Source organism: Leptonotus elevatus, chromosome 10 (assembly GCF_054856555.1).
Source record: "Leptonotus elevatus isolate MCC_2025b chromosome 10, RoL_Lele_1.0, whole genome shotgun sequence".
Classification (NCBI taxonomy): domain Eukaryota; kingdom Metazoa; phylum Chordata; class Actinopteri; order Syngnathiformes; family Syngnathidae; genus Leptonotus; species Leptonotus elevatus.
Genome location: NC_141248.1, coordinates 25669560 through 25687679, shown reverse-complemented (window position 1 = coordinate 25687679; position 18120 = coordinate 25669560). Strand labels below are relative to the sequence as shown.

At 50.4% G+C, this 18120-nt stretch overlaps 1 protein-coding gene and 1 long non-coding RNA gene across 3 annotated transcripts; one reads left to right on the top strand and one right to left on the bottom strand.

Annotated features, from left to right (window-relative positions):
- Positions 1-149: 149 nt before the first annotated feature.
- On the bottom strand, positions 150-17850 carry mgat4b (alpha-1,3-mannosyl-glycoprotein 4-beta-N-acetylglucosaminyltransferase B). Of its 2 annotated transcripts, none has more exons than XR_015096276.1 (15): positions 17592-17850; positions 9013-9192; positions 8727-8870; positions 7919-8052; positions 6623-6669; positions 6224-6337; positions 5563-5638; positions 5371-5485; positions 4944-5074; positions 3864-3971; positions 3600-3793; positions 3456-3534; positions 3302-3389; positions 1500-3165; positions 150-926 (listed from the first exon to the last, which is right to left on the bottom strand). XR_015096276.1 is itself a non-coding variant. In XM_086086844.1 (15 exons), the coding sequence occupies exons 1-15, from the start codon at positions 17686-17688 to the stop codon at positions 903-905; spliced, it is 1644 nt and encodes a 547-aa protein (XP_085942970.1). In that variant the 5' UTR covers positions 17689-17848; the 3' UTR covers positions 150-902. The 2 variants fall into 2 exon arrangements, 1 of the variants encoding a protein (XP_085942970.1); XM_086086844.1 differs by having other exon boundaries at positions 1500-1612; positions 17592-17848.
- Positions 5350-7535, top strand: LOC147167799 (uncharacterized). Its single transcript, XR_015096277.1, has 2 exons — positions 5350-5506; positions 6252-7535. It is a non-coding gene; the product is annotated as an uncharacterized LOC147167799 (long non-coding RNA).
- Positions 17851-18120: the final 270 nt, after the last annotated feature.

Genomic DNA, 18120 nt, shown 5'->3' with positions numbered 1-18120 from the left:
AGTGGAGGGAGTCAATTGGAAGTAATGTTGGCAATCCATGAAAATTATTACACTGACTGTAGAAAAGGAGTCGTTAAAAAAATAAGAATCCAGTTTTGTATAAAGTAACTGAAATCGATACATGACTGTGAAACTTGTATTGTTGATAATTCATTTAATAATTTATTCTTTTCATCAGCTCCTGAGGAAACTAGACATGACATAAAAGTAGAAAAGTGTCAAGAACAGGAAAGCATCTCTTGAAGTGGAGTAATTCTTCTGAAGTTACACTTGGAGTACAAAGTAGTGTACAACAAAGTGTTCGTTCTGAGCAGGCGTCAACATGGCGTGCCTCCACCTGGGGTCATGTGATCTTCTCTCCTGTCACGTGACTGGAACAGAAAACGTCCTTGTGATCTGACGTCATGCGCCCCTTTACCCTTCCAGTGGCAATTCCGTCTCAGCGTGTGTGTGCGCGCGTGCGTGTGTCCGGTGAGCCGCCTTGTGAAGGCCCACAGGAAGTTGTGGCCTCCAACATTTGGACGAGGAAGCTGAGGAAGGTTGTGGCAGGATGTCACGTCCGACAAAGTCGGTCTCAGCAAAAGTATTGCGGCTGTTGGCTACACGTGGCGTCCAGGTCCTGAGATAAAGACCTCCTCCAAAGCGGCGGCGCTTTGTCATCGTCATCGTCATCATCATCGCACGTCTGTCCTTCCCCCGCTCCCCGTCGCCACTCAATTGTCAGACCGCTCAACATGACCGCAGCTTCCTGTCACATGACCCCGCGTCATGCTGTTTCTCCCTGCGGGGGCCAGATGCGACCAGAGGGTGGCGCTGTGGCACCGTGTTGGTGGGGTGGCTTGACTGAAGAAGGAAGGAGGAGGACCCCAAGGCCCCAAGGCCCTCGCTTGCTCACTCCCTCGTCACTCCACTTTCTTGATGAAAATCTGATCAAAGACAAGACAGAAAAACGCAGGACAATCACATTCATGCTCGTCGTTGTCGGCGGCCATTTTGCTAATGGCTGCCGACTGCCAATGGCATCAGAGTGTCTCAAAGTTTCTTCTTCTTCTTCTTTTGGGCTTTTCCCTTCACAGGGGTCGCCACAGCCAATCCGTTGCCTCCATGTAAGCCTGTCCTCTGCATCCTGTGCTACCTTCACGTCCTCTTTAGCGACACCCGCAAACCTCGTCTCCCTGAGTCCAAAAACCAACTTGTCAAATTGCTGATGTTGTAACAATTGATTGCAGGTGCGGCGAGATTTCCAGGAAAGAAGCCATTCCCAGCCTGGCAATTCCCGCATTCAATTTGCGCCATCGCCACCCAGACACGGATTTATGCGGCATTCCAGGAAGGTGGGAACTTGGATTCGTCCCGCTCAGATTGTCCCGGTTGCAAGCTCAAAAAAGTGTTGCAGGCGAATGTGAAGCCAAAGTGGGATTTCCCGCCTTCCTGGAATGCCTTGCGAGATCGCAGGTGGGAGGGACGACGCTGGATTGGATTGCCGTCGTTCACGTTACCTCGCTGAGGATGATCCAAACGGGAGAGTCGCTGATGACGCTGAGGCGGATGGCCTCCAAGGGTCCGAAGGCGGGATCCACTTCTCCTTCTGCCGTGCCTTTCTGGAACATTCCTGAGAGAAGAGCAGATGGTGAGCAGTAGGAGGCGCCGAAAACCCTTTTGGGGGTTTGCGACGTTTGGAAGCCGATCGAGCCGGGACTCGTCATCCCTCGCGTCGAATTGCGCAACTATCACGGCGCGGCAGGCGCAACAAATTGTGATCAATATTTCGCTGTAGCAGATGCTGATGAATGAATTGATGAAGGGATCTTCGTCCAGTTGTCCATCCGTGCTTTTTCCTCACAAGGGTCTTCCCATTGCATGGAATCCATTTTCCTACTCTTTGAATTTCTCATTTCCAGTTCCTGATGGTGAAACGGCCACAAGAGGGCAGCCAACACTCGAGAGCGGCCTTACTTTGAAAATGTATTCCCTTTCTCGTTTCCTAAAGTAACGTCACTTGAATACTTTTAATTACTTTTGGAATACTCCTAAAACAAATATGTTTAAAAAAAAAATGAATACGATAAATATACATTTTTACATATTTGTCTGGATGGATGTTTAATGGTTTTGGAATGCTTGAGGAAACCCGAGCCCCTGCAATGCAAATCCAAAGAACATCAGACGGACAGACGGACGGACGGACAAACTCCATCAGCGGGGCAGAGTTTTGCAAGCCTGATGTGATCATAAACAGCCAGTGAGGCGTCTCGTTTGATTGCTGGCCGACAAAAAACCTTAAGATGGTGGGAAGTTTCTGCATTTGTAATTGAATGCAGTTGAAGAAAAATTGGTATCCCCCATTTTGATAAAAGTCTTCCCTGTTGGGCGATGTGAACTGACGTGAGGCTTTAAGGCTACTAGCGTTAGCGGACGCCTTTTCAGCCAGCCAGCGATCATCTTCTCATGATCTCATTTTTAGTCAATCGTTGTCACGCGCTTGAGGAACGGCCGGCAGTTTTTTGCGGCAAGCCAGCAGCAGCTGTTGAATTCAAATAAGCGAGCGCAAACCGGCAGTGCCACGTCGGTTCAAGAAAGCAGGACGAGGATTGTGAGAGCCCTGTGAAGATGCCGTTGTCACGGCAACGCACACAGGCTGAAATCTGATTGGACGGTACAATCTCACAGCGTCCGCCATCTTAACGTACGGAGGCGTAAATCCCGTAGGCATGTGCCATTAGGAGGCTTTCCATGCCGGGCCATTAAAAAGTCAACGTGATGCTTATGCGTGCTTAGTGCACAACCCCGCCGGTGGGGGGGGCGGGGGGGGGGGGGGTGTTGTGGTGCTTGTTTGAGGTTAGGGTCAGCATTCCTCCTAATCCACATGCTTCCCCGTGTGAGGCGCTTTTCCCGCTCAGGAAGCATGTGAGCACTCATGGGATGATCTTGATGGCTGCCGGCTGGTGCGCGTTTGATTGCTTGTGACGCGCACGCACGCACACACGCAATCATGTGATTCAGAAGACCAGCAGACCGTTGATGCTTTTCCGTGGCTTTCGATGCTTTTTGGCGGTTTGGTTCAATAGTGCGTTTGGCGGGGAGGATCCCACAAGGATCACTTTTCAATCCATCAAACCTTGTTGATGATGATGTCATATGCTGGTCAACGACAACCGCAGATGTCTGATTGGACGACAACAACAACAACAACAACAGTTAAGTTGCATTCAACTTTTTCTTATGTGGTGGCCATGGACAGTTTTCCATAAAATGTCTACTTGAACTCCGGGAGTAGGAAATGAGACGTCGGTTGACTGACCAATTTGGATGAAGCCGTCGTCTGTGCGATGGTATTTTGGACTTTTGTCCTTCCCGTCCGTCAGAGCTTCTCTGTCCGCCTGAATGTTCTAGAAAAGAGCAAGACTTTTTGGATTCCTTCACGGGAACGGCGGCAGGTAAGTTGAAGGTCTCACATCGAAGGGCAGAACCTCCACAGACGCGTTGAGCAGTTTGTCTCCCGGATGCTCGATGTTCCCGCTTCGGAAGAAATACCTGAAACGGCGGCCGCGTTTTAGCAACATGAACGCGCCGCGGGCGGGACCGAGGTCCGAGCGCACCTCTGGATGCGCACGGGCGTGAAGAAGCGTATGCGGATGAAGTCGCCGGCCACGGGGGTGAAGGCCCAGAAGAAGTCCTCGCCCAGGTAGGCCTTCTCCAGCGTGAAGTGCTGATACGTCTTCAGGCTGGTGGTGACCTCGGCCAGCGGGTTGGCGTGACCTTTGCGGAGGCTCTGCTTGCCGAAGTCTTTGTCCTGGAGGCACAAATCACACAGTCAGGCCAGAGTCGACCTTGACCTCGGGCTCCGTGGCGACCGTCGTCACCTTAAGTTTTTGTATCTTGCCGGCCAGCGAGGAGTGCGTCCCCACGTGCTGGAAGAGCGACGGCTTGAAGCGAATCCTCAGGTTGGCTTTTTGACGGTCGCAGTGTTTCTGAGGAGCACAAGACAAGCGTCCTTGTTGTGTTGCCGGACGGGGAAGGAGGAGACTCGTTTTCAAAACGGCGGCGGCGGACTTCCCGCTGGCAGAAAAGCGACGGACGACAGCTTAGGACCGCTACGCAAAAACGTCAAGTGACAAACGCGTTGTTTTGCATATCGAACGTCTGATCGAACGATCCTCATGTTGGAGAGAGACAATTTTACCATCCGGCTTTCGTCAAACAGGTGTGACGTACGGGAAGTCCATATTTGGGTAAAAGGGGCGGGGCCGGGCGTGACGTCACACCTGTCAAAACGCTTGACGGAAGCAGGATTGAAAAACGGGCTCCAGGTGGCGGAGTGGAACCGTCACATGCCTACGAAGCGGGTTGGCGCGAGTTCGCTTCCCCGCCTGGGAGAACCCGTTTGTGTGTGTGAGGTGTCCCGATAATCGGGTCCGAAACGTGTGATGTGAACGGAATCAAAGACGCCCTTGACTAACCAACAAGGAAGTGGTGGAAAACAAGACAAAATATGTTATTATTATTTTTGCATAAAAGTGAGCAAGAACTATTTTCCAAAGCAAGTTTTTGGTTGTCTTTCTTCTTTTTGTGAGATCCCGTTTGATCATGCGAGATTTCTCACTTATTCTATTCTATTGTTCGGTTGTCCATTTGTGGAAGGAATTAATTTGCTCAAAGGCGGATGGAAAATATTCAGCAGTTTTTGCAAAACGACGAGTGTTCGTTCTCATTTCAAATCATTCGTCAATCCACGTCCGCTTTTGTGGTTTGCCGGCGGTGCAAGCGTCGACGGACGGAACGTCTTCCCTCGCGCTACGACGGCGTTGGAGGAGGCCAAGGTCCCGTTTGGGTCCGTTTGGCCCGCCGTCTTGCTCGGACCGCCGGGACGGACGGCTTTTGCGCAAAGGCGGGAGAAAGGTGCGAGGAGACGGCGAGGAGGCTTTGAAGCGTCGGGGACTGACCGCGTCCTTCTCGGGGTTGCAGACTTTCACCCACATGATGTGATCCAGCAGCCAATCGATGGGTTTGTCCTTGTAGAACATCAACATGAACTCCACGATCAGAGACAAGTCGGACGTCTTGAACATCTTACCTGCGCGCAGGCACACGCACACGCACAAACTCACTCACCCACATGACATTCATCGACACAAAGTTGACATGCACGGCGGGCACGCGTGTGTACAGGACATGAATGTGTGTGTGTGAGATTCTGAAATGTGCATTGCATGCTATGCTACATATGCTAAGTGAGCCTTTTGTGCAGTTCAGTAGCGCTGGCGTCGTCGCCGCGGCGGCCCGGATGTCGTCGCCGCGGCGGCCCGGATGTCGTCGCCGCGGCGGCCCGGATGTCGTCGCCGCGGCGGCCCGGATGTCGTCGCGTCTCACCGATGAAGCCGAGCTGCGAGAACTCCAGGATCATCCATTCCTCGGAAGGCTGCTGCAGCGCAAAGTTCTTCATGGTGCTCAAGTAGGCGGGCCGCGCCACGATGTCGTCCTCCAGCTGGTGCACGCGCACACAGACGTAAGTCAGTGCGAGCGCGTGGCGCGTGAACGCGTGGCGCGTGAACGTGTGCGTACCTGCACGTAGTACGTCCCTTTGGAGCGCGCGTACATCATGAGGAAGCAGTAGTCCAGATTCTGTTTGGTGCGCCACCTGAGCCGCAAACAGCAAGCCACGCGTCAGCCAATCGGCAGGCAGCGCTGCCGTCGCCTTGACGACAGTGTGCGTGATGATCACATGACCTTTGGTCTTTTTCCCAAAGGGGCGTGACCGTGTGTCACGTGACAGGCATCTTTTCAATGACTCTTTTGCTTCCTTCAGTCTTTCCTCGCTTCCTTTTCTTCCCTCTTCTCTCTTTCCTTCATCTCATCCCTCCTTCTTTTCTTGCCTGCCTCCTTCCCTCTTTCTTTCCTTCTCTCCTTTCTTTCCTTCCTGCCTTCTTTCATCTCTTTTCTTGGTTCCCTCTCCTTCCTTTCCTTCCCTCTTTCCGCTGCTCCTTCTTGGCCGTTACATCAAACTGTTGTTTTATTTCCCACTTTGCTTGTGTACAAAGTCCAAGTGGGTTCAAATTTGATGACAAAACGATTCCAATTGCATTCAAACGGATTCAAATTGGACTTGACGATGAATTGAACCGGATTGAAAGTGGTTTCAAGTGGCATGCAAGCAGACGGAGCGCAGCTTCGGCAGCTTCGGCAGCTTGCATGCCACAGTTTTGTGCTTTTTGCCGCAGCCCACCTGACTCTCTCCTTGGGGTCCCCAAAAGATTCGCGCAGGTGCGAGAAGTCCGGATAGAAGTGGACCGACGGCGACACCACCTCCAACAGGCCCGATTGGATCTCTGACGGGAAACTGACAAGCGCACAGGAGACGTCGTCAGCATTTTGTCTTTCTTTCTGGACGACCAGCAAGACCACAAGCCGGATGGACAGCGAGGAGGGCGTGGCCTAATCGTGGACACGTGCAAAGACAAAGCAGGAAAGGAAGGACACACATACATAGGAAAGATACACACATTCTGTCTAATGTATAGAAAGTGCGCGCACGCACGCACTGCGGAGTGGAGATGAAAGAGCAGGCAGGAAGTGAAGGAGCGTGTTGCCACGGTAACAACATCCCATCATGCAGACCACTCACAGGAGCTTCAGGTTGTCTGCCACGCTCAGCGCGTACTGATGGTCCGCCTGCGCACACGCACGCGCACACATTTCATTGAAGAAGGGTCAACCCCAATCACCACAATGCATCGCGACACGCGCGCCTGCGCACACACGCGCACACACACAAACGCTCTCGCGCGCACACACTGGTCAGCAAAAAGTTGGTTTCATAACCAGCGAGCGCTTGTGTTCTCCATTAACAGTGGCGGCAGCGGCACTAAGCTCCACCCCCCGCCGGGCCGTCCAGAACAGCAAAACAAGCGGCCGGCGGTGACTCAGCTGCGTGACCTCAGTGTGACCTCGAAACCTGGACGGCGACCAAGTCATGTGACTGCTCGCTTCCTGATTGGATGAGGTGGAGGTGGAAATGATGATGTCATCAACTTGTTTTGGAAGTCTGAGCGTGTGTGTACGTGTGCGTGCGTGTGCGCGTGCGAACATGAGTGTGTGTCTATGGCAGGCTAACAAGAACTCGACACTTTTACTAGCTCAAGGAAGAAAAAAAGTCCAAAAGGGTCATGTGACCAGGTCACGTGATAACATCATGTGACAAATGTCAAGCACGTCACATGACAACAACAAGTTCTTTGGCAACATGACTTCATGCACACTTTCCTTCCTTCCTTCCCTCTTTTTTTGCTTCTTTTGCCTTCTCTACTTCTTTGCTTCCTTTCCACCTTCCCTGTTTTATTCTTTTTCCAACTTAACTTCCTTCCATCCTTCTTTCTCTCCTTCCAAGTTTCCTTCTGTATTTTCTTCCTTCCTTTTTTCCTTTCTACTTCCTTGCTTCCTTCTCTTTTCTTTGCCTCATTCCTTCTTCCTTACTTCTTTTTTTTATTTATTCTTTACTTATTCTAAGCATGAGCACATCCACTAAACGTAAACATTAACGCCCTGTGTTTGTGTGTGTGTGTGTGTGTGTGTGTGTGCGTGTGTGTGCGCGAGCGTGGTTTTGTCTTTGCGACATTGTGGGGTCCATACACGAGTGTTTTTCCAGGTTAAACTACCATTGTGGGGACCGACTTGAAATTGTAAGGTCCCTACAAGTTTAGATTTCATCATCATTTTTCATGGTTGGGGTTAGGGGGAGGGGCTAGGAACTGCATGATGCCAATGAGATGGTCCCACAAAGATAGCGCCGCGAGGATGTGTGAGTGCGTTGGTTGATTTCCTTTCCAAAGTGCGCACGCAAGCTCAGACACACACGCACGCACGCACGCATACGCGCAGACACGCGCGCGTCGCTGCGCGTCGCTGCGCTGCGGTGGCCGACCTCGGCGATGAGGACGACGATGACGCAGTCGTCCTTCTCGGCGGCGCTGAGTTGTGACATCAGCGAGTTGAGCGTGTCCGTCAGGTACGAGTGCACCTCCCGCTTCACGCTGGGAACGCCCATCACTATGGAAACTGCGCACACACGCACGCACGCACGCACGCACCAAGGTGACTTTATCCATGTAAGAATGCATGAGCATGAAAAGACGCACGCAGCTCCACAATCGCTTCACGCACATTTCACGCACCTCCGTCATCCCGTCACGAGAAAACGGCGACTCGTTCATCGCCAATCGCAACTTACATATTTTTATACAAATGAGTGTTTTGTTGAGATGAAAGCGACATTGAATATTTGCGTCTTTTTTTTCTTTTCATTTTAATATATTGGACATCAGCTGGCAAAAGCTCAACGCAAGATTGAACAAGATAATTTAAAATGAAAAGATTTTCTGTTACAACATATTTTGGATTGGCAATGTTTTCAAAAGAGGAATGTTGTAAGAAAAAAAAGGTTGATTGTTGTGGAAATGTTCAACTAAACAAATGAAAATAGCTTTTGAACGTTTTGCTTTGTTATGGCAAGTGAATCTTGCAGATGTTGACAAAACCGCTTCTTGGATTCGTTTGAAGACGTTTGGACGGAAGCTCAATGCAACGTCATAAAGCACACCAGACACACGGACGGACGGACAGACAGATGGGTTTCGTCACGCACGCACGCACGCACGCACGCACGCACGCACGCACGCACGCACGCACGCACGCACGCACGCACGCACTACAGGACAGACGGTTTGACGGACCTCCGGTTCGTCCCTGTCCCACGTGGACGGCGGGCTGCAGGCTGTCTTCTCTGTTGAGGAGGTGAGGAAGATGATGGAGGACGGAGGGAAGCTGAAGGAAATTCTTGCTGACGCTGACGTTCCACAACTTCATCCTGGTCTCGTCTGGAAATGACATTCGCCAGCCAGCGGTTCCGCGTCTGTCAATAGACTTCCTGCAATCGCTCGGCGACCCTGCCCCTCGGCCCCGACCGACCCTTGACCCCAAAGAGAAGGAGCACGATGTGAAATGGGCGTATTTACGTACCGGAGAGGCTGCTCCAGGTTCTGTTGATGTCCCTGAGCGCTTGCTTCTCGGCGATGGCCCGCTTGATCTCGTCCAGAACCAGGTTGAGCTCTTTGGAGCGCCGCAGGTTTTCCTGCTCGGCCGAGTGCAGGCGCTCCCTCAAGGCCAGGAACTCCCGCTGGTAGATGTCCACCACATCTCCTACACGAGCCACACAACATCAACAACACGCCCGCGTCAAGTCCCAAACGGGAGTCGGGTCCAAATCCTGCTGACGGGCATATCGCGACGTCAACCTGAAAGACTGCAACGTGCACAACAACATCATCCAGAACGCAGACCAGAATATAGCCCAGACCGTGGACCAGGACAGCATGACAGAGCACAGAAGAAAGACCGGAGTATGGACCAGAACGTAGACCCGACTTTGGATCAGAACACAGACTAGACTTCTGTATGGGCCGGAAAGAATGTAGAGAAGGCTGTAGAACATCCTAATCCTAAAACAGCCAAGAGCGTAGACCAGAATGCAGGTCAGGCTACAGACCAGGACCCTGCTAGGCAATAGGAAAAAGACCAGACCAGGAACCGGGACATCGGCCAAACCAACGTCAACCAGACCGTGGACAAAAACATAGACCCGACTGTGAATCAGAATCCTGACCAGACATTGGGTCAGACTATAGACGAGTATAAAAACAAGTAGGTGACAACATAGCCAAGACCTCAGAGCAGAATGTAGACCAGACTATGGACCAGACTTTGCTAGACCATAGAAAAAACATCAGATGTTAGTGCAGATCTAAACAAGTCTGTGCTTCACCGGACTATGGGTCAGAATATAGCCAAGGCCATCGACACACACGTAGACCGGAACATCGTCCAGACTGTAGACCAAAACGTAGCCTGACTTTGGATCAGAACCCACACCAAACTACAAACTGGAATATAGACAAGTCCAAAGATGCATAGACCTGAACGTAGCCCAGACTGTAGACCTGAATATGGAATACGAACAAAGCAGGACATCGCCCAGGCCCAGGACCAGGACCCAGATCACGTAGACAACAACAGAGACCAGAGACCATGGAACACAAAATAGTCCAAAGTACGGACCAGAACACAGACCCGACGATGGGCCAGCGGTTAACAGTTGTCGGGACAAAATCAACAAAAACAGGACTTGTACGAACATCAAATGCGCGACAGTCCATATATGGGCATGATTGCAGTACGCGACACGATGAGCAATTTGCATATTATAACAATAATAGGAGTTTGCATGACATCGCGCCTTGCTCGGTCTGCCGTTTGGTGACCGCGACACGCAACATAGCAGTGGCTCGCGCACACGCACACGCACGCGCACACACATTGACATCATCTCAGAGTCTCACATCGATACGAACTTGACTATTATCGACGAGAGGCTCGCACACGCCCGAGGAAATTGAAACAAGAGCTTCTGCATCAATTCACGCACGCACGCACGCACAATGAGGTCATTGTTTCCAAAGGGATGGTTGACATGCCAGAGGTTGGAATGCGGTGCCAACGTGTGGACGGCAGCCATGTTGGGAAAGGTTTGGAATATTTCCAGCGAACCAAGCGCAGTTTTATTAGCGTGATTAGCATCAAGACATTAGCAACGTGTTGTAGAGTTGGGATCGGTATCGAACAAAGGATTCTGGAGCCGAGCGTGACAGCTCATCATTTCCTGTTGCCACTTCCTGTCTATAAGATCATCATCGTCACCGTCGCCATCACCGTCATCATCGTCATCATCGTCATCATCGTCATCACCGTCCGTCATCACAACATGTATCGACTCGTGCGCCGCAACTTGAAAGCACTTGACCCCAAAATTAACCTTGCGCCTGTTTGGCGGTTGCCATGGTGACTACTGGCTAGTGTTGATTTTATCCGCCATTTTTAAATTTAGTCTCAGTTTTAGTCCAACCTCAATCACACTTGTTAGTTTTTATCATAGCATTTTAGCCTTTATTTTAGTACAAGAAGACATCAATTTATTTGTATAATTTTAGTCAGCAGAAACTGTCAACATTTTAATCTAGTTTTAGTTAGGACAATCATTTTACCCTTTTACATTTTTTTTGTCAGCAGATAATATTGAACATTTCCATCGAATCTAAAACTACTTCACATAAAATGTTCTCTATTTTTTTTTTTACGGACTTCACACACAAATGCAGTATAACAACACGTGGCTATGACTCCATGCTACAAGCTAGCATTAGCTAAGTTAGCTAGCATTAGTTAGCGATCAACATTGTTTGAACGTTAGCCTGTAGCTCTTGCATTAATGTTGCGTTGCACTTGCTAGTTGCAGATTTAAAAGGGGGAGGAGTCACTGTGTCACATGACTGATGAGCAGAAACAGGATTTGAACAAAATCATTTTGGTCTCGTCGTTGATCGTGAAAAAAAAAGGCCATAGATTTGAGTGCAGTCTTTATTAAATAAGCAAAATTTTCTTCTCGTCTTTATTAGTCGACGAAAATGTATACTGATTTAGTCCCAATTGTTGCTTATTAATGAGGGGTTCAATCTCGTCTCGTCTCGTTTCCTTCCGGTGAAAAATGTGTGTTGACGAAAAGAATCCATTTGGTTTTTGTTCACTAAATGAACTCCTCCTTGACTGCACACGCAGAGAGGCTCCCCTTCCTTGCTTCAAAAAAATAATAATCAGTTGGTCAACATATGGCCAATCAGCCACTGGCGACCAGTCCACTTTGTCTGGATATGCCCTGGCGCTGGATGGCGACCAGTCCGCTATTTGACCACATCTGCCCTGTTGTCTGTTTGTCTACCAGCGTGCGGTTTGTCTAAACGGGCCCTGACATTAACTGGCGACCGCTCCTTTCTGTCTCTATGGGCCGGTCCGTGCCATTGGCAGATGTCCAGTCCCTTCACGGAGGACGGCTCAGCCTTGCCCATGAGAAAATGCGTGACCTGATTGACGCCTGCAAGCCAGCAAAGGTCACGGCGACGCAAGGGCCTCGCTCAACTCATCCATGTCCTCGTCTAAGAGTCCAAAAGCGGCCCAAAATGCAACCGTGCGGTCTCCCTGATGCTGGCTGGCGACCAGTCCCTTCCTCACAGCCTGCAGAAAAGGCGAGCGGGCGGCACACTGGCGTCCTTGTGTCCTTGTGCGCCCGCCGCTGAACAGGAAGCTGGCAAACAGACCGCCACTGTTGCAAACCTTCGAGTGCGCGTCTGCACAAGCTGCCAGCGACCATTCCGCAACACGTTCTCTCATAGAGGACCGGACCAAAGTGGATGCCATTCGACTATTCAAGTCAACGCACGCACGCACGCACGCACGCACGCACGCACGCACGCACTCGCCGCTCATTCGAATGACGAGACTTCTCGCATCGTTAAGCCAAGACCTGAAACGGTTCATCCGGCGGCGTTGACAAACGTCAGGCGCTTGCAGGTGGCCACGCCCCCTGACCTGTCCGACCGCTATCAACAAGGAAGGAGCCTTTGCACATTTGCAAAGAAACTTTTGGCGGCTCAAGAGTGAGCAACATTTGACAATCGCTTGGTTTGCGCGCGCTTGCTGTCAACACGTGACGACGCGCGCTCACGAGGCTCGAAGAGCCGGAAGTTAACAGCACTCGCAAAAGCAGCGCTCGACTTTGCCGAGTTGGGAACGCGGAGATCGATCAGCTCATCAGGCGCCGCCGCAACTGTTCGAGGGGGACGCCCCCACATCATGAAAAGAAACAGCAGCAATTGCGTCATCTCCCGACAGCAAAAGGTGACAAATTAAAGCACACAAAATGACAAGCCATCATCGATAGATTGATTGATTGATTGATTGGGTTGAGGGTGGATATTGTGACCCGTGGAAGAAAACATTTGGACACACCTGCATAACATTCATCCAATTGAACTCAATTATTATTGTGTGCGCGTGCGTGCGCGCGCTCATGGATCGTGCACGCACTCAAGTGGGTGTCACGTTCTCAAGCAAGTAAGATGAACCTTCACCCCGTCTCGTTTGGCTCCTCACGAGTCACGACACACAAACACCAGAGTGTGCGTGTTGCCATCTGACACGCGCGCGCACGCACGCACACACAGATGGTTTGCCAGTGGGAGGAAGACAAGCTGATTTTTCATCTTGAGTTGTTCTCTTCAAGTCGACCAAATGTTTCTACATTCGTGTTGTCAAATCTCTTTCTCTCTCTCGCGCACACGCACACGCATGATTGGGGACATCTCAATGACGTCATGCCTTGCCCAGCCCCAACCAAAACCCAATTCAAAGCGAACCTCTAAAAGCAAGTTTTGACCCTCAAAAAGAGGCTCGGTCTCACGAGGACCACCGAAATGTCCCCACAAGGACACCTGGTCCCCACAATGATAGTAAAGCCCCAGAAAATGGTCCCCATGATGTGATATGAATCCGCGCGCAAAACCAGAGTGTCGCGATGCATTCAAGTGCATCTTCTTTGTTGCTCAAACAAAAGACAAGGAGAAATCTTCCCAATGAAAGCTGAGCACTCATCAAATATTTATCATTTCTTACACACACTCGAGGGGCAAGTTGGTTAATTTGTGTGTGCGTGTTTGTCGTCATGCAGCATTTATGAGGCACAAAAACAAGAAAGGATCGCAGGAAGCAACAAGTCGTCATAGAAACTGACGAGCCTCCAGACGACAATTACAACTTTCCATTAGCTACACACGCACACACAACACAACAAAGTGAGTCGTTTAATGCTGCAAAACGAGCATATTAAACGATCAATATGTTCAATGTGTGTAACACGCACACACACGCGACCTCGAGGTGGGCTTTGACTTTTGCACATCCGGCAGTAATATTAGCTGAAGATAAAGAATAGATCGTTGCCAATTGATTTTTAATGAGCTCTCATGATATCAATAAAAGTATCAATACGTTGGCTTAAAAGCGATTTTTTTTCTTCTTGTCCGTGTCAATTGTTTTTCCTTTTCCCAAAATAACGGAGGCGAAGACATGACATGAGCAAGTTTTGTCAAATGATCCGCTTGCACATGTTGTGATGAAAACGGCTATCGATGCTAAGCGCTAGCATGCGAATCCATTGTTGCATTTTGTGCAGTTCAGCACACTTGGCTCGTGAGATGGTTTTTTTTTTTCTGGCAAACTGTTGACTTGTCGCCGAACGGCCGGCACCGTACATCCATTTCATTTGTACATTTTGCAAACAAAAGTGGACTCGATCGTCGTGCAAGACGACGAGAAACGTTGACGAGCTTTGGCCAACGTTATTTACGGCCTCAAGTTCGTTTGACAAGCGCAAGAAAGAAAAAAAGCGCCTGAGAGCAAAAGTCAGCAAGCGGGCTTGTCACAACCTGCCCTGCACACACACGCGTACGTACGCACACGCTCACCCCAACCCCCCCCCCCCCCCCCCCGCCCTCAGCAGTCAAACAAACTGCGTGTTGTTAGCAAGTCCAACTTTTTGGGGGAGGGCAGCCACTGAAGGGACGGAACACAACGCAGCGTTGTCAACATCGCGCACGCACACACGTTGACCTTTGAACTGCCATGAACATAAACGCACGCAACAGATCGTCTGCGTTGGGGATCGTTTCCTTCTTCCCTCAACAGAGATTTTGGCTGTAAATGGCAATATTTGATTTCTGACTGGAAATTTGGGGGATGAATGAGTGAATGCTTGTTTCCAACTCGCCATTCCGAACAAACGTTATTTGATAACGACCATATATGGGCTGACACGATGAATTGAACAGATTTGCAGGACAGGAAACGCAGGCAGGCCACGGAAGGACAAAAATCCACATTGATGTCCATTATTACTTTTGCATTGACACATTTATTTTATTTATCACCCAAAAATGGTTGAACAAGTGAGAATATACCAGTTGGACCCCCCCAACCCACCCCCCCCCCCCACACACACACATTTCATTGAAATAAAATCTGCATAAATGTGATTGCGCATGTATGTGTATACTTTTTTCACTCAAAATGCATTTTGACATCACAGTTGCCTCCAAAGTTGAAACAATTGATGTCGCGAATGAATGAAAGCCGCGTTTGGAATCGTTCATCGTTCGCCAAACACCAAAAGAAGGATCGCGGCCAACACGGAATTTCTTCTCGCGTCTCTTAAGTGACTTTCACAGTTGGCAAAACCATGAATGAAAAAGAATCACGCTTTCTGTTCTGCAGTCCTTGTGGGGACCAAATCGTCTGAAAGAGCGGCGGCCGTATTCATATCACCTTTTCCTCCTGCCTTGACCCCATGACCTTTTCCAACAAAAAGTTGGAAAGGCGGCGTAATGGTTAGCAGATTGGACTTTCCCAACACGGCCCGGGGCTGGAGGCCATCTTGGCGTGCCGCAGCGTTAGCGTTGTCGTGTCACGCGACACTCGGGCCTGGAAGCGTCACGTGTGCCCTTCCGGCGTTTCTGCTCGCGGGATGTCACGCGTGGACGCCCTCCGACAAACGCATCTGGCTCCACCCGGATGGTATGCGTCGCATGGCCAAACAAGCGCACCCCCACCCCCGTCGTCGGAAAAACATGTCCCCCGACATGTTGCGCATGTTGGAGCTGTCCGAGCAGGAAACATCTGCGAGCAGCAAACTCACACACACACGCGCCTTCTCTCTCTCACACACGCATTGACACACAAATACACACAGATGCAAACTCTCTCGTAAGCACACACAAATATTTACACACAGAGACACAACAATACACTAACACATTAACACACACACAGTAACAAAGTCACAAATGTAGACCTAAATAACACAAACCTGCAGCAGACACACACGCACACAAAGCGCGTCCAGTTGTGTGTGTTTCCGCTCTGCATTCCATTTGCCATCACAGCTCATGTGCGACCCCCCCCCCCCAGAATGTGTTGGCCGAATGACCAAGCGCTCCCTTGGCGCTTCTTTCTTGAGAAGGCACTTGTTGTTGCTTGCTGCATTTTGAGCAGTGGAGCAAAACAAGCGCTCCCCGTGGGCACCATTTGATTGTATTTTTTTTACGCAACACGGACGGCCGATGGCACAGATGGCCGGCACGTGCTGTGGAGCAAAGCGAGCGCTCCTTTGGTGACCTCCAAGGTCATGTCTCCTCCTCCAATCAGGTGCGTAAACAACATTGCTGCTTAAGTGGCAGAAAGACATCCGACTCGTGTGCTTTCCAGACTTGAGCATGTGTTCGATTTCTTTGTCCTAGTAGACATTTTGTCCTCACTCATTGGACAACATTGCCATACTAGGACATGTTACGAAGGACACAAAAGTACGAGTGGGCTTTTGGGGGCTACTCGTGATGACACGTGGCAACGTCAGTCAATTTGACTCTCTTTTGAGTGGAACCAAATCGACTCCGTTTTAGTCGTATTTACACTTGGAAGAGAGAGAGTCCAATAAAGAATTGACAAAAATAACAAAAGTCACCGAAGGGTTGAGGAACCTTGAGGTTGGGGGACGACGGGCGCAGTAGCACCTGAGCTACGCCACTTCTACTTTTTGCTTCGCTCCAAAATGTTTTTTTGCTCTCGGAGTTATGAAGATTCCAGCAGGAGCTGCGTGGTTCACGGCGTCCATCGGCTGGCTCCCGAGCTGAAGGTGGTGAGTTTGTTCCTCAACTCCTGAGTGACTTTTATTTATTTATTTTTCAATTCTTAATTTGACTCTCTTCCAAGTGTAAATATGGCTCTAAAACGGAGTCGATTTGGTTCCACTCGAGAGTCAAATTGACTCAACAGAATTGACTGTGTAGGTCGACCTCCCAAAAGTTTGCACTCGGAAGTTTGCGCTGCATACTTTGTATACTTATTGTCTTTGTTCTTTTGACCTTTTTCGTTATATTTGCAGTTATTTGGAAACAATTTGACCACCGTTTGCAGCGGCCATAATCTCGTCATGCTACGTGTACGACCACAATAAATGATTGGGACTGCATGAGAGAAGCCAAAAGCGGCACTACTAGCAACAACGTTAGGCCCGACTATTGAGACACAATCATTCTACTAGTGCACATTTTGGTCCTCGCTCGGAGGACACGTTTGGCAACTAAAATGGATGGACAGTCGGACGACGACATGTTACTCGTGAGGCAAAACCACTTGCCCTAAGACGCAGTCATTGTCCGGGTGCGCTGAATGACGAGTCTTACTCGTGAGTACAAAGACGATACTAGTGCGTGGGCATCCATCAAGATGTCACTTCCGTCCTCCTTTCAGGCCTCTTGCTTTATTTCCAAAATTTGCACCCCCAAACAAGCGCACAGCAGCCCAGCACGGAGCCCGCGTCATGCGTCCGTCCTGCAAACAAACGCACCCCTTTTCGCCCTGTAAGCCCCCCCGACCCCCGACCCCCGACCCGAGTCCCCGTCTCACCCGACACCGACAAAACAAGCGACCGCCATCGACCCTGCGCTCCCTCCCCTGCGGCTTCGCTTCTTCATCATCACATCATCTTCATCAGCATCACCGCCACCACCTTCATCATCCCCATCATCATCATCATCATCCGCTTCTTCTTCTGCTCCCGACTCGTGCGTGTGTGCGCGCGCGCGCGGGCTTGTTCTTACCTCTGGAGGAGCTGAAGGCGGTGTACCACGACAGCGAGACCAGCCCGCACAGTCCGAACAACAGGAGCGTCAAGAAGGACACATTGCGGAACCTCATCTCCACACCGACCTCAGCATGTCCGCACCGAGAAGGGGGGGGGGGGGGGGGGCAAAGAAGGAGCTGGGGGGCAGCGATTGAGGAAGGGGTAGCGACAAGGGAGGGAGGGAGAGAGAGAGACAGGTAGACAGATTGGAGCGAGCGACGAGACGTCGATGTGAGCAGCCGCGAGAATGGCGAGAAAGGAGGGAGGGAGGGAAATAGAGCGAGAGGGGAGGGGAGAGAAAAGGGGGGAGGAGGAGCCTGAGAGGGACAAAACAGGTAGAAGGCTTTTCAAACGGGCTTCTCTCTTCTGGACTTGGCCATTCATGTCCACCTCGCTTCCGTTGACATTTTCTTTTCAAAACGTAAAAAAAGAAAAGATTGTCGAAAGACATTTTGCTGTGTCGCGAAATGAATCCACTTCCATTTTTCGTGCTCACTGCCGTTTCC

Bases quoted from the DNA above. Each gene is read 5' to 3' on its own strand.
- mgat4b (XM_086086844.1), bottom strand. From the start codon at position 17,688: ATGAGGTTCCGCAATGTGTCCTTCTTGACGCTCCTGTTGTTCGGACTG. The intron at 6,338-6,622 runs GTGAGTGGTCTG...TGCGCTTGTCAG, and splicing joins GCAGACAACCTGAAGCTCCT to TTTCCCGTCAGAGATCCAAT. The intron at 5,486-5,562 runs GTACGCACACGT...CGCGTGCACCAG, and splicing joins AAGGGACGTACTACGTGCAG to CTGGAGGACGACATCGTGGC.